This window comes from Oncorhynchus gorbuscha, linkage group LG18 (assembly GCF_021184085.1).
Source record: "Oncorhynchus gorbuscha isolate QuinsamMale2020 ecotype Even-year linkage group LG18, OgorEven_v1.0, whole genome shotgun sequence".
Lineage (NCBI taxonomy): Eukaryota > Metazoa > Chordata > Actinopteri > Salmoniformes > Salmonidae > Oncorhynchus > Oncorhynchus gorbuscha.
This window is the reverse complement of record NC_060190.1, coordinates 73,249,149-73,264,319: the sequence shown is the minus strand read 5'-3', so window position 1 is coordinate 73,264,319 and position 15,171 is coordinate 73,249,149. Positions and strand designations below refer to the sequence as shown.

Here is a 15,171-nt window from a genome sequence, read left to right as displayed (position 1 = left end):
TTCTCCCCCGGTAGACAACAGGTTAGACTGATGACATTACTAGTCAGTTAATTAATGAACATTAATTAATTAATTCATGAACACCTTCTCCCCCTGCCATAGACAACCCAGTGGTTGAACACAGTGAGTCAGTATTATCAACTAATTAAATCATTACTAGCTAGATACTGTCGTCATTACAAACTGGTAAATCAATATCTAAAGGCCCCTTCACTTGGTCTGCACAAGGTGTCAAGCTCACTGAAGGGCCAGGTGTAGAAGTTAGCTCACTGAAGGGCCAGGTGTAGAAGTTAGCTCACTGAGGGGCCAGGTGTAGAAGTGGGTAACAGTTAGCTCACTGAGGGGCCAGGTGTAGAAGTGGGTAACAGTTAGCTCACTGAGGGGCCAGGTGTAGAAGTTAGCTCACTGAGGGGTCAGGTGTAGAAGTTAGCTCACTGAGGGGCCAGGTGTAGAAGTTAGCTCACTGAGGGGTCAGGTGTAGAAGTGGGTAACAGTTAGCTCACTGAGGGGCCAGGTGTTGAAGTTAGCTCACTGAGGGGCCAGGTGTTGAAGTTAGCTCACTGAGGGGCCAGGTGTAGAAGTTAGCTCACTGAGGGGTCAGGTGTAGAAGTGGGTAACAGTTAGCTCACTGAGGGGCCAGGTGTTGAAGTTAGCTCACTGAGGGGCCAGGTGTTGAAGTTAGCTCACTGAGGGGCCAGGTGTTGAAGTTAGCTCACTGAGGGGTCAGGTGTAGAAGTGGGTAACAGTTAGTTCACTGAGGGGCCAGGTGTAGAAGTTAGCTCACTGAGGGGCCAGGTGTAGAAGATAGCTCACTGAGGGGCCAGGTGTAGAAGATAGCTCACTGAGGGGCCAGGTGTTGAAGTTAGCTCACTGAGGGGCCAGGTGTTGAAGTTAGCTCACTGAGGGGTCAGGTGTAGAAGTGGGTAACAGTTAGCTCACTGAGGGGCCAGGTGTTGAAGTTAGCTCACTGAGGGGCCAGGTGTAGAAGTTAGCTCACTGAGGGGCCAGGTGTAGAAGTTAGCTCACTGAGGGGTCAGGTGTAAAAGTGGGTAACAGTTAGCTCACTGAGGGGCCAGGTGTTGAAGTTAGCTCACTGAGGGGTCAGGTGTAGAAGTTAGCTCACTGAGGGGCCATGTGTAGAAGTGGGTAACAGTTAGTTCACTGAGGGGCCAGGTGTAGAAGTTAGCTCACTGAGGGGCCATGTGTAGAAGTGGGTAACAAATCAAAATCAAATCAAATTATATTTATATAGCCCTTCGTACATCAGCTGATATCTCAAAGTGCTGTACAGAAACCCAGCCTAAAACCCCAAACAGCAAGCAATGCAGGTGTAGAGGCACGGTGGCTAGGTAAAACTCCCTAGAAAGGCCAAAACCTAGGAAGAAACCTAGAGAGGAAGCAGGCTCTGAGGGGTGGCCAGTCCTCTTCTGGCTCTGCCGGGTGGAGATTATAACAGAACATGGCCAAGATGTTCAAATGTTCATAAATGACCAGCATGGTCGAATAATAATAAGGCAGAACAGTTGAAACTGGAGCAGCAGCACAGTCAGGTGGACTGGGGACAGCAAGGAGTCATCATGTCAGGTAACAGTTAGCTCACTGAGGGGTCAGGTGTAGAAGTTAGCTCACTGAGGGGTCAGGTGTAGAAGTTAGCTCGCTGAGGGGCCAGGTGTAGAAGTTAGCTCGCTGAGGGGCCAGGTGTAGCAGTTAGCTGGCTGAGGGGTCAGGTGTAGAAGTTAGCTGGCTGAGGGTTCAGGTGTAGAAGTTAGCTGGCTGAGGGGTCAGGTGTAGAAGTTAGCTGGCTGAGGGGTCAGGTGTAGAAGTTAGCTGGCTGAGGGGTCAGGTGTAGAAGTTAGCTGGCTGAGGGGTCAGGTGTAGAAGTTAGCTGGCTGAGGGGTCAGGTGTAGAAGTGGGTAACAGTTAGTTCGCTGAGGGGTCAGGTGTAGAAGTTAGCTGGCTGAGGGGCCAGGTGTAGAAGTTAGCTGGCTGAGGGGTCAGGTGTAGAAGTTAGCTGGCTGAGGGGTCAGGTGTAGAAGTTAGCTGGCTGAGGGGTCAGGTGTAGAAGTGGGTAACAGATAGTTCACTGAGGGGCCAGGTGTAGAAGTGGGTAACAGTTAGCTCACTGTAGCCGTTTACGTAATTGAAACTTAGTTCTCTATTGAAAAACAGTGGTTTGCTTGGCGCAAATGCTGTTATTGGGCGTGTTATGTGAAGTCGGGTCATTAATACCAGCTAGATAGTCCTCATTACCTCAAGCCCACCCATGGATACACGGACATGACTTGAAATGCTATGGTTGTGTCACTTTACACATGACTATGTCCCGCATGGCAAAGTAACAAGACATTTCTGGTGAAAATCATGTCTTAGGGGCCAGTTACTTCATTGTTTCACCCCTAATTCCTAATTCGTTACATTCGTCCCCCCCATGTTACCTGTTCTGCCACAGCTCGTGTCAACTCCCTGGCTCTCTCAGCGTCTGCGCCGTTAACTGCAGTCTGAGCAGCCGGACCTGAAGCTGGGGTCGTGGCAGGCTGGGCGTTCTTCTTGCCTTTTGTCACCACTGGTTCTGGGTCCTTTCCCTCAGCCAGGGACAGCTGTTTCTTCAGTTCCAGTAGTTTGGTGACCTCTGCTCCAATCACAGTTTTCTCTGCCTTCTGGCCCTTCAGGGTCCGGACCTTCTCCCCCTGGTAGAGAGCAGAGAGCAGGTTAGACTGACGACATTACCAACTAGCATCTTCTCCCCCTGGTAGAGAGCAGAGAGCAGGTCAGACTGACGACATTACCAACTAGCACCTTCTCCCCCTGGTAGAGAGCAGAGAGCAGGTCAGACTGACGACATTACCAACTAGCACCTTCTCCCCCTGGTAGAGAGCAGAGAGCAGGTCAGACTGACGACATTACCAACTAGCACCTTCTCCCCCTGGTAGAGAGCAGAGAGCAGGTCAGACTGACGACATTACCAACTAGCACCTTCTCCCCCTGGTAGAGAGCAGGTCAGACTGATGACATTACCAACTAGCACCTTCTCCCCCTGGTAGAGAGCAGGTTAGACTGATGACATTACCAACTAGCACCTTCTCCCCCTGGTAGAGAGCAGAGAGCAGGTCAGACTGACGACATTACCAACTAGCACCTTCTCCCCCTGGTAGAGAGCAGGTCAGACTGACGACATTACCAACTAGCACCGTCTCCCCCTGGTAGAGAGCAGGTCAGACTGACGACATTACCAACTAGTCAGTTAATTAATGAACACAGTCTCACCGTGGAGCAGAAATAATGTAGAATAGAAGAAGAGTCAGTCATCAGGACAAATATCACACAGACGAGACATCTTGGAATGTCTTGGAAGAAAAGCATGTACTTTGTAACTGTCTTAGGTTGGACGATTATTTAATTGCTTAAACTTCCATTGTTTCACCCCTAAGTCCTAATTCGTCCCCCCCCCATGTTACCTGTTCTGCCACAGCTCGTGTCAACTCCCTGGCTCTCTCAGCGTCTGCGCCGTTAACTGCAGTCTGAGCAGCCGGACCTGAAGCTGGGGTCGTGGCAGGCTGGGCGTTCTTCTTGCCTTTTGTCACCACTGGTTCTGGGTCCTTTCCCTCAGCCAGGGACAGCTGTTTCTTCAGTTCCAGTAGTTTGGTGACCTCTGCTCCAATCACAGTTTTCTCTGCCTTCTGGCCCTTCAGGGTCCGGACCTTCTCCCCCTGGTAGAGAGCAGAGAGCAGGTTAGACTGACGACATTACCAACTAGCACCTTCTCCCCTGGTAGAGAGCACTGGTAGACCTTCTCCCCCTGGTAGCAGGCTCAGACTGACGACCAACTTCTTCTCCCCCTGGTAGAGACCAGGTCAGACTGAGCACCTTCTCCCCAGGTTACTGGTAGACCTTCTCCCCTCGAGCAGAGAGCAGGTCAGACTTAGACTGACATTACCAACTTCTCCCCCTGGTAGCACCTTCTCCCCCTGGTAGAGAGCAGGCTTAGACTGACAACATTACCAACTAGCACCGTCTCCCCCTGGTAGAGAGCAGAGAGGTCAGACTGACGACATTACCAACTAGTTTTTCTCCCTTGGTAGAGAGCAGGTTAGACTGACGACATTACCAACTAGCACCTTCTCCCCCTGGTAGAGAGCAGAGAGCAGGTTAGACTGACAACATTACCAACTAGCACCTTCTCCCCCTGGTAGCGAGCAGAGAGCAGGTCAGACTGACGACATTGCCAACTAGCACCTTCTCCCCCTGGTAGAGAGCAGAGAGCAGGTTAGACTGACAACATTACCAACTAGCACCTTCTCCCCCTGGTAGAGAGCAGAGAGCAGGTTAGACTGACAACATTACCAACTAGCACCTTCTCCCCCTGGTAGAGAGCAGAGAGCAGGTCAGACTGACGACATTACCAACTAGCACCTTCTCCCCCTGGTAGAGAGCAGAGAGCAGGTCAGACTGACAACATTACCAACTAGCACCTTCTCCCCCTGGTAGAGAGCAGGTTAGACTGACGACATTACCAACTAGCACCTTCTCCCCCTGGTAGAGAACAGGTTAGACTGACGACATTACCAACTAGCACCTTCTCCCCCTGGTAGAGAGCAGAGAGCAGGTCAGACTGACGACATTACCAACTAGCACCTTCTCCCCCTGGTAGAGAGCAGAGAGCAGGTTAGACTGACGACATTACCAACTAGCACCTTCTCCCCCTGGTAGAGAGCAGAGAGCAGGTTAGACTGACGACATTACCAACTAGCACCTTCTCCCCCTGGTAGAGAACAGGTTAGACTGACGACATTACCAACTATCACCTTCTCCCCCTGGTAGAGAACAGGTCAGACTGACGACATTACCAACTAGCACCTTCTCCCCCTGGTAGAGAGCAGAGAGCAGGTCAGACTGACGACATTACCAACTAGCACCTTCTCCCCCTGGTAGACAACAGGTTAGACTGACGACATTACCAACTAGCACCTTCTCCCCCTGGTAGAGAGCAGGTTAGACTGACAACATTACCAACTAGCACCTTCTCCCCCTGGTAGAGAGCAGAGAGCAGGTCAGACTGACGACATTACCAACTAGCACCTTCTCCCCCTGGTAGAGAGCAGAGAGCAGGTTAGACTGACGACATTACCAACTAGCACCTTCTCCCCCTGGTAGAGAGCAGAGAGCAGGTTAGACTGACGACATTACCAACTAGCACCTTCTCCCCCTGGTAGAGAACAGGTTAGACTGACGACATTACCAACTAGCACCTTCTCCCCCTGGTAGACAACAGGTTAGACTGACGACATTACCAACTAGCACCTTCTCCCCCTGGTAGAGAGCAGGTTAGACTGACAACATTACCAACTAGCACCTTCTCCCCAGGTGGTAGACCTTCTCCCCCTGGTAGAGAGCAGGTTAGACTGACAACATTACCAACTAGCACCTTCTCCCCCTGGTAGAGAGCAGAGAGCAGGTTAGACTGACGACATTACCAACTAGTCAGTTAATTAATGAACACCGTCTCACCGTGGAGCAGAAATAATGTAGAACAGAAGAAGAGTCAGTCATCAGGACAAATATCACGTTTCGATATTTGATCGAGAGGTAACGTGAGCATCAGGAATCATCCACATTACACAATATCCCACATTGGGAACATATCCCAATACCAGGACGTCATACAGACGAGACATCTTGGAAGAAAAGCATGTACTTTGTAACTGTCTTAGGTTGGACGATTATTTAATTGCTTAAACTTCCATTGTTTCACCCCTAAGTCCTAATTCGTTACATCCATGTTACCTGTTCTGCCACAGCTCGTGTCAACTCCCTGGCTCTCTCAGCGTCTGCGCCGTTAACTGCAGTCTGAGCAGCCGGACCTGAAGCTGGGGTCGTGGCAGGCTGGGCGTTGACATCAGGCTGGGCTGTCGTCTTTGGCTAGAATAGACGGGTTTCAGATGTTAAGCAATTCTTCTCCAACAATCACTAGTACATTTATCACTAGTACATTTCACTCTCAGAAAATAAACATTTGTTGTTAAGAACGCTATCATACAATGTTAATGGGTTAATGGGAACAACAAAACTAAGACATTTTCATTCCCTCAAAAATACATTTAATAAAAGCACACATTTTCTTATTTTATCCGGAGCGATAAAATCTAATTGTTTAGTATGAGTTAGTGTGCATTAATGAAGACATATGGGCTACACATGAATGGAACACCAATACAGAGTGTTAACAGTGTCTACAGTAATATGGAGTGTCTACAGTAATATGGAGTGTTAACAGTGTCTACAGTAATATGGAGTGTCTACAGTAATATGGAGTGTCTACAGTAATATGGAGTGTCTACAGTAATATGGAGTGTCTACAGTGTCTACAGTAATATGGAGTGTTAACAGTGTCTACAGTAATATGGAGTGTCTACAGTAATATGGAGTGTCTACAGTAATATGGAGTGTCTACAGTGTCTACAGTAATATGGAGTGTTAACAGTGTCTACAGTAATATGGAGTGTCTACAGTGTCTACAGTAATATGGAGTGTCTACAGTAATATGGAGTGTTAACAGTGTCTACAGTAATATGGAGTGTCTACAGTAATATGGAGTGTCTACAGTAATATGGAGTGTCTACAGTAATATGGAGTGTCTACAGTGTCTACAGTAATATGGAGTGTTAACAGTGTCTACAGTAATATGGAGTGTCTACAGTAATATGGAGTGTCTACAGTAATATGGAGTGTCTACAGTGTCTACAGTAATATGGAGTGTTAACAGTGTCTACAGTAATATGGAGTGTCTACAGTGTCTAAAGTAATATGGAGTGTTAACAGTGTCTACAGTAATATGGAGTGTTAACAGTAATATGGAGTGTCTACAGTAATATGGAGTGTTAACAGTGTCTACAGTAATATGGAGTGTCTACAGTAATATGGAGTGTTAACAGTGTCTACAGTAATATGGAGTGTCTACAGTAATATGGAGTGTTAACAGTAATATATGGAGTGTTAACAGTCTACAGTAATATGGAGTGTCTACAGTAATATGGAATGTTAACAGTGTCTACAGTAATACGGAGTGTTAACAGTAATATATGGAGTGTTAACAGTCTACAGTAATATGGAGTGTCTACAGTAATATGGAGTGTTAACAGTAATATATGGAGTGTTAACAGTCTACAGTAATATGGAGTGTCTACAGTAATATGGAGTGTTAACAGTAATATATGGAGTGTTAACAGTGTCTACAGTAATATGGAGTGTTAACAGTGTCTACAGTAATATGGAGTGTTAACAGTGTCTACAGTAATATGGAGTGTTAACAGTAATATGGAGTGTTAACAGTGTCTACAGTAATATGGAGTGTCTACAGTAATATGGAGTGTCTACAGTAATATGGAGTGTCTACAGTAATAAGGAGTGTTAACAGTGTCTACAGTAATATGGAGTGTTAACAGTAATATGGAGTGTCTACAGTAATATGGAGTGTCTACAGTAATATGGAGTGTCTACAGTAATATGGAGTGTTAACAGTGTCTACAGTAATATGGAGTGTCTACAGTAATATGGAGTGTTAACAGTGTCTACAGTAATATATGGAGTGTTAACAGTGTCTACAATAATATGGAGTGTTAACAGTGTCTACAGTAATATGGAGTGTTAACAGTGTCTACAGTAATATGGAGTGTCTACAGTAATATGGAGTGTTAACAGTGTCTACAGTAATATGGAGTGTTAACAGTAATATGGAGTGTTAACAGTGTCTACAGTAATATGGAGTGTTAACAGTAATATGGAGTGTTAACAGTGTCTACAGTAATATGGAGTGTTAACAGTGTCTACAGTAATATGGAGTGTTAACAGTGTCTACAGTAATATGGAGTGTTAACAGTGTCTACAGTAATATGGAGTGTTAACAGTGTCTACAGTAATATGGAGTGTTAACAGTGTCTACAGTAATATGGAGTGTTAACAGTGTCTACAGTAATATGGAGTGTTAACAGTGTCTACAGTAATATGGAGTGTCTACAGTAATATGGAGTGTCTACAGTAATATGGAGTGTTAACAGTGTCTACAGTAATGTTAAGTGTCTACAGTAATATGGAGTGTCTACAGTAATATGGAGTGTCTACAGTAATATGGAGTGTTAACAGTGTCTACAGTAATATGGAGTGTCTACAGTAATATGGAGTGTCTACAGTAATATGGAGTGTTAACAGTGTCTACAGTAATGTTAAGTGTCTACAGTAATATGGAGTGTCTACAGTAATATGGAGTGTCTACAGTAATATGGAGTGTCTACAGTAATATGGAGTGTCTACAGTAATATGGAGTGTTAACAGTGTCTACAGTAATGTTAAGTGTCTACAGTAATATGGAGTGTTAACAGTGTCTACAGTAATACAGAGTGTTAACAGTGTCTACAGTAATATGGAGTGTTAACAGTGTCTACAGTAATATGGAGTGTTAACAGTGTCTACAGTAATATGGAGTGTTAACAGTATCTACAGTAATATGGAGTGTCTACAGTAATATGGAGTGTCTACAGTAATATGGAGTGTTAACAGTGTCTACAGTAATATGGAGTGTTAACAGTGTCTACAGTAATATGGAGTGTTAACAGTGTCTACAGTAATATGGAGTGTTAACAGTGTCTACAGTAATATGGAGTGTTAACAGTGTCTACAGTAATATGGAGTGTTAACAGTAATATGGAGTGTTAACAGTGTCTACAGTAATATGGAGTGTTAACAGTAATATGGAGTGTTAACAGTAATATGGAGTGTTAACAGTGTCTACAGTAATATGGAGTGTTAACAGTGTCTACAGTAATATGGAGTGTTAACAGTAATATGGAGTGTTAACAGTGTCTACAGTAATATGGAGTGTTAACAGTGTCTACAGTAATATGGAGTGTTAACAGTATCTACAGTAATATGGAGTGTTAACAGTGTCTACAGTAATATGGAGTGTCTACAGTAATATGGCGTGTCTACAGTAATATGGAGTGTTAACAGTGTCTACAGTAATATGGAGTGTTAACAGTGTCTACAGTAATATGGAGTGTTAACAGTGTCTACAGTAATATGGAGTGTCTACAGTAATATGGCGTGTCTACAGTAATATGGAGTGTCTACAGTAATATGGAGTGTTAACAGTGTCTACAGTAATGTTAGTGTCTAACAATATGTGTCTACAGTAATATGGAGTGTTAACAGTGTCTACAGTAATGTTAAGTGTCTACAGTAATATGGAGTGTCTACAGTAATATGGAGTGTCTACAGTAATATGGAGTGTCTACAGTAATATGGAGTGTTAACAGTGTCTACAGTAATATGGAGTGTTAACAGTGTCTACAGTAATACAGAGTGTTAACAGTGTCTACAGTAATATGGAGTGTTAACAGTGTCTACAGTAATATGGAGTGTCTACAGTAATATGGAGTGTCTACAGTAATACAGAGTGTTAACAGTGTCTACAGTAATATGGAGTGTTAACAGTGTCTACAGTAATATGGAGTGTTAACAGTATCTACAGTAATATGGAGTGTTAACAGTGTCTACAGTAATATGGAGTGTCTACAGTAATACAGAGTGTTAACAGTGTCTACAGTAATATGGAGTGTTAACAGTGTCTACAGTAATATGGAGTGTTAACAGTGTCTACAGTAATATGGAGTGTTAACAGTATCTACAGTAATATGGAGTGTTAACAGTATCTACAGTAATATGGAGTGTTAACAGTGTCTACAGTAATATGGAGTGTTAACAGTGTCTACAGTAATATGGAGTGTTAACAGTAATATGGAGTGTTAACATTGTCTACAGTACACTGTGCACCTGGCCACCTTGGCTAGCGCACACTGCGCCCAGCCCGCCACAGGAGTCGCTGGTGCGCGATGAGACAAGGACACCCCTACCGACCAAGCCCTCCCTAACCCGGACGACGCTAGGCCAAGTGTGCGTCGCCCCACGGACGTCGCGGCCGGTTACGACAGAGCCTGGGCGCGAACCCAGGGACTCTGATGGCACAGCTGGCGCTGCAGTACAGCGCCCTTAACCACTGCGCCACCCGGGAGGCCTAGCCCACATTTTCAGCTGCTGTTGCTAACTCAACGGCTAGGAGGTATCACTTCTGTAGCGAATTAGAGTTCAAGTGTGTTAAGTGTCTACAGTAATGTTAAGTGTCTACAGTAATGTTAAGTGTCTACAGTAATGTTAAGTGTCTACAGTAATTGTATCACTCCATACAGAACACACAGCAACGTGAGATACCTTCGGTTTGGATTCTTCTTCCTCCTCTGGCTGGAAGGAGGGATTGAGGACAAGATTTAGATAAAAGGCCCACTCCTGAATTTAAAAAAAAAAAAAAAAAAAACGGCTGCCCTGCCACTGTGGTTTTGAGGAGGGATCGAGGAGGAGAGGATATCGATTTCCCTGCACCTAATTCTTATTATAATACACTAAGCTAAGAGAGCAGGACTGTCTGAGGACAATACCACTGAACAATATGACCGTTGTCCGTTTGGCATTTCATCTACCTTCCTGTTGAAATATCAAAGTAACCATCCTGGAATTGTATAAAAAAAAACACTCTTTTTGGTTCAAGTAAATGATCCTTTAACTACCGGTATCTAATTTACACTATTTTAGTCTGTCACCACTGTACTGACCTGCTGTCCTCCAAACCTCTTCTTCAGAGACTCAATCTGTTCGGACTCTAGTTTCTGGAACAACGGGCTGACCTGCGTGAGACGGAGTGAGAGGGACAGAGAGAGAGCGAGAGACAGGGACAGAGAGCGAGACAGGGACAGAGCGAGAGAGGAACAGAGCGAGACAGGGACAGAGCGAGAGAGGGACAGAGCGAGACAGGGACAGAGCGAGACAGAGACAGGGACAGAGCGAGACAGAGACAGGGATAGAGCGAGACAGAGACAGGGATAGAGCGAGACAGGGACAGAGCGAGACAGGGACAGAGCGAGACAGGGACAGAGCGAGACAGGGACAGAGCGAGACAGGGACAGAGCGAGACAAGGACAGAGCGAGACAAGGACAGAGCGAGACAAGGACAGAGCGAGACAGGGACAGAGCGAGACAGGGACAGAGCGAGACAAGGACAGAGCGAGACAGAGACAGAGCGAGACAGGGACAGAGCGAGACAGGGACATGAAGGAGTTGGAATTTAGACAACTTTATAGTACAAAATCAGACATAGTAATATAAAAATAAAAAAACATATTTAAAATGCTCAAATGTCTCCAAGACAAGAAGATTATACTGCTAAGAGCTACTGAGTCTCTAATCAACATCAAGAAGATTATACTGCTAAGAGCTACTGAGTCTCTAATCAACATCAAGAAGATTATACTGCTAAGAGCTACTGAGTCTCTAATCAACATCAAGAAGATTATACTGCTAAGAGCTACTGAGTCTCTAATCAACATCAAGAAGATTATACTGCTAAGAGCTACTGAGTCTCTAATCAACATCAAGAAGATTATACTGCTAAGAGCTACTGAGTCTCTAATCAACATCGTAGAAATATAATGGAACATATGATTAATTTCCCTCTGTTCATATCTAACAGATCTCTCCTCACCGTGCCAATGTGATGCCCGGCGGGCAGAGAGCAGACGAAGTTCCCTGTGCCCTGCAGCAGGGTCCCGGTAACGGAGGGCGGAGCATTCAGCTGCTGGCGGATGGTCTGACTGACCGTTGGCATGTAGGGCTGGAGCATGACGGACAGCAGGCACGCCACATTCACAGACACACCTGTCACTGTACCGGATCGCTGCCTGGAAGAGAGAGAGGGGGGGGCATTACTGAGAGAGAGAGGGAGGGCATTACTGAGAGAGAGAGAGAGAGAGAGAGAGGGAGGGAGGGCATTACTGAGAGAGAGAGGGAGGGCATTACTGAGAGAGAGAGAGAGGGAGGAAGGGCATTACTGAGAGAGAGAGGGAGGGCATTACTGAGAGAGAGAGAGAGAGAGAGAGAGAGAGGGACAGAGTGAAAGAGAAAGAAATGTCAACATACCAATTAGGATCTGGCAAAAAAAAAAAACTTGAATCAATTATAGAACCTATTGCCCTGTATGGTTGTGAGGTCTGGGGTCCGCTCACCAACCAAGAATTTACAAAATGAGACGAAAACCAAATTGAGACTCTGCATGCAGAGCAGAATTAGAGAGTTCATCATAAGGTGAATGCACCAATTTGTAAGTCGCTCTGGATAAGAGCGTCTGCTAAATGACTTGAATGTAAATGTAATTAGGCCGATACCCACTAATGATCAAAATCCAGAAAAGAGAAGTTAAATTCTACAGCCACCTAAAGAGAAGAGTCCCCTAAGCAAGCTGGTTCTGGGGCTCTGTTCACAAACACAAACACACCCCACAGAGCCCCAGGACAGCAACACAATTAGACCCAACCAAATCATGAGAAAACAAAAAGATAATTACTCGACACATTGGAAAGAATTTACAAAAAAACAGAGCAAACTATAATGCTATTTGGCCCTAAACAGAGAGTACACAGCGGCAGAATACCTGACCACTGTGACTGACCCAAAATGAAGGAAAGCTTTGACTATGTACAGACTCAGTGAGCATAGCCTTGCTATTGAGAAAGACCGCCGTAGACAGACCTGGCTCTCAAGAGAAGACAGGCTATGTGCTCACTGCCCACAAAATGAGGTGGAAACTGAGCTGCACTTCCTAACCTCCTGCCCAATGTATGACCATATTAGAGACACATATTTCTCTCAGATTACACAGACCCACAAATAATTTGGAAACAAATCCAATTTTGATAAACTCCCATATCTTATGGGAGTTTGGGTGAAATTCCGCAGCGTGCCATCACAACATCAAGATGTGTGACCTGTTGAGAGACAGAGAGAGATAGAGAGAGAGAAGACAGAGAGAGATAGACGAACCTGTCTGTTTCGTCTCCTTTAATTTTCTTCCAGGGTTCGTTGACCTGGATGTACTGGTTACCGTGGCGAGAGATGTTGAGGATACACTTCAGGGCATCACGGATCCTGATAGGGTGAACAGAACAGAACAGATCCCCTGATAGGGTGAACAGAACAGAACAGATCATCAGAACAGATCCTGATCCTGATAGGGTGAACAGAACAGAACAGATCCTGATAGGGTGAACAGAACAGAACAGATCCTGATAGGGTGAACAGAACAGATCCTGATAGGGTGAACAGAACAGATCCTGATAGGGTGAACAGAACAGATCCTGATAGGGTGAACAGAATTAGCAACACGATCACAGATCATTACTTTGAATGGTAATATTCTATTATTCTAAAGCTATGGTGATTCTGTTTTTGTAGGAGCGCGAGGAGCGTGCTATTGGTCTGCTATTCTTTAAGGAATACCTAGGATAGGATAAAGTAATCCTTCTCACCCCCCAGAACAGATCCTGATAGGGTGAACAGAACAGAACAGATGCTGATAGGGTGAACAGAACAGATGCTGATAGGGTGAACAGAACAGAACAGATGCTTAAAAGATTTAGATGCACTATTGTAAAGTGACTGTTCCACTGGATGTCATAAGGTGAATGCACCAATTTGTAAGTCGCTCTGGATAAGAGCGTCTGCTAAATGACTTAAATGTAAATGTAAATAAGACCTTATTTCAAAGTGTGTTGTACATTATGGTGGTGCTGCTTCAACACAAACTCTCCAGACCACAACACAAAATATAAACTTAAACTTTCAACTCTCCATTCTTTTCAGACACTCCTAAAACTGTGTCAGTGCAAGTGTGTGTGTGTGTGTGTGTGTGTGTGTGTGTGTGTGTGTGTGTGTGTGTGTGTGTGTGTGTGTGTGTGTGTGTGTGTGTGTGTGTGTGTGTGTGTGTGTGTGTGTGTGTGTGTGTGTGTGTGTGACGAGCAGCATTTTGACAACTTGTTCTTACTTGACTCTGTCCATGAGGTTAATGTACTGCTTCAGCTCCCATCCCACCTGAGCCAACAGTCTCTTGTCCTCCTGCTGAAGAGCCATGGGAGGGACACAGCTCTCAAAGAACTTACTGACAAACATACCAGCCCTGAGAGAGGGAGAGGGGGGGGGGGGGAGGAGGGGGGAGGAGGTGGGAGGAGGGGGAGAGGGAGGGGGAGGGGAGGGGAGGGAGGAGGGGGGGAAGAGGGGAGGGGGGAGGGAGGAGAGGGGGGGAGGGGGAGGGGGGAGGGGGGAGGAGGGAGGGGGAGGGGGGGGAGAGGGAGGGAGGGGAGGGAGGGGGGAGAGAGAGTTCATCACAAGCAATTCCTTACATTTCCCAATGTGTTGACTTCAGCACTTAGATGATAAATGATTAATTCCAATACTTATAATTTATTTAACGATTTAAAATAAAACACAACTACCTGAATAATAAATGACACATTTCCAGGTTTAGAGATTCAGCTGTTGGTACTCTGCTCTTTCCTGACCCGCAGACCCAGCCTCTACCTCTCCTGACCCGCAGACCCAGCCTCTACCTCTCCTGCTACAGACCCAGCCTCTACCTCTCCTGCTACAGACCCAGCCTCTACCTCTCCTGACCCGCAGACCCAGCCTCTACCTCTCCTGACCCGCAGACCCAGCCTCTACCTCTCCTGACCCGCAGACCCAGCCTCTACCTCTCCTGACCCGCAGACCCAGCCTCTACCTCTCCTGACCCGCAGACCCAGCCTCTACCTCTCCTGACCTCTCCTCTCCTGACCCGCAGACCCAGCCTCTACCTCTCCTGACCCGCAGAGCCTCTAGCCTCCCAGCCTCTACCTCTCCTGACCCGCAGACCCAGCCACCTCTCCTGCCTCTACCTCTCCTGACCCGCAGACCCAGCCTCTACCTCTCCTGACCCGCCAGACCCAGCCTCTACCTCTCCTGACCCCAGCCTCTAGACCCAGCCCAGCCTCTACCTCTCCTGACCCGCAGACCCAGCCTCTACCTCTCCTGACCCCTCTACCTCTCCTGCAGACCCAGCCTCTACCTCTCCTGACCCCCCAGCCTCTACCTCTCCTGACCCAGCCTCTACCTCTCCTGACCCAGCCTCTACCTCTCCTGACCCCAGCCTCTACCTCTCCTGACCCGCAGACCCAGCCTCTACCTCTCCTGACCCGCAGACCCAGCCTCTACCTCTCCTGACCCGCAGACCCAGCCTCTACCTCTCCTGACCCGCAGACCCAGCCT

The 15,171-nt window shown here is 46.3% G+C and overlaps 1 protein-coding gene across 3 annotated transcripts in view; it reads right to left on the bottom strand.

Annotated features, from left to right (window-relative positions):
- Positions 1-15,171, bottom strand: part of mars1 (methionyl-tRNA synthetase 1) — a 58,160-nt gene that overhangs the window by 712 nt on the left and 42,277 nt on the right. Inside the window, exons 16-23 of one of the 3 annotated variants that reach the window (XM_046310046.1) lie at positions 13,916-14,047; positions 12,916-13,020; positions 11,582-11,777; positions 10,656-10,727; positions 10,258-10,287; positions 5,782-5,916; positions 3,456-3,707; positions 2,436-2,687 (exon numbers count right to left, since the gene is read on the bottom strand). In XM_046310046.1, the coding sequence (XP_046166002.1) occupies positions 2,436-2,687; positions 3,456-3,707; positions 5,782-5,916; positions 10,258-10,287; positions 10,656-10,727; positions 11,582-11,777; positions 12,916-13,020; positions 13,916-14,047 (1,174 nt within the window). The remainder of the gene's footprint in view (positions 1-2,435; positions 2,688-3,455; positions 3,708-5,781; positions 5,917-10,257; positions 10,288-10,655; positions 10,728-11,581; positions 11,778-12,915; positions 13,021-13,915; positions 14,048-15,171) is intronic. The other 2 variants (XM_046310048.1, XM_046310047.1) reach the window with 2 other exon arrangements.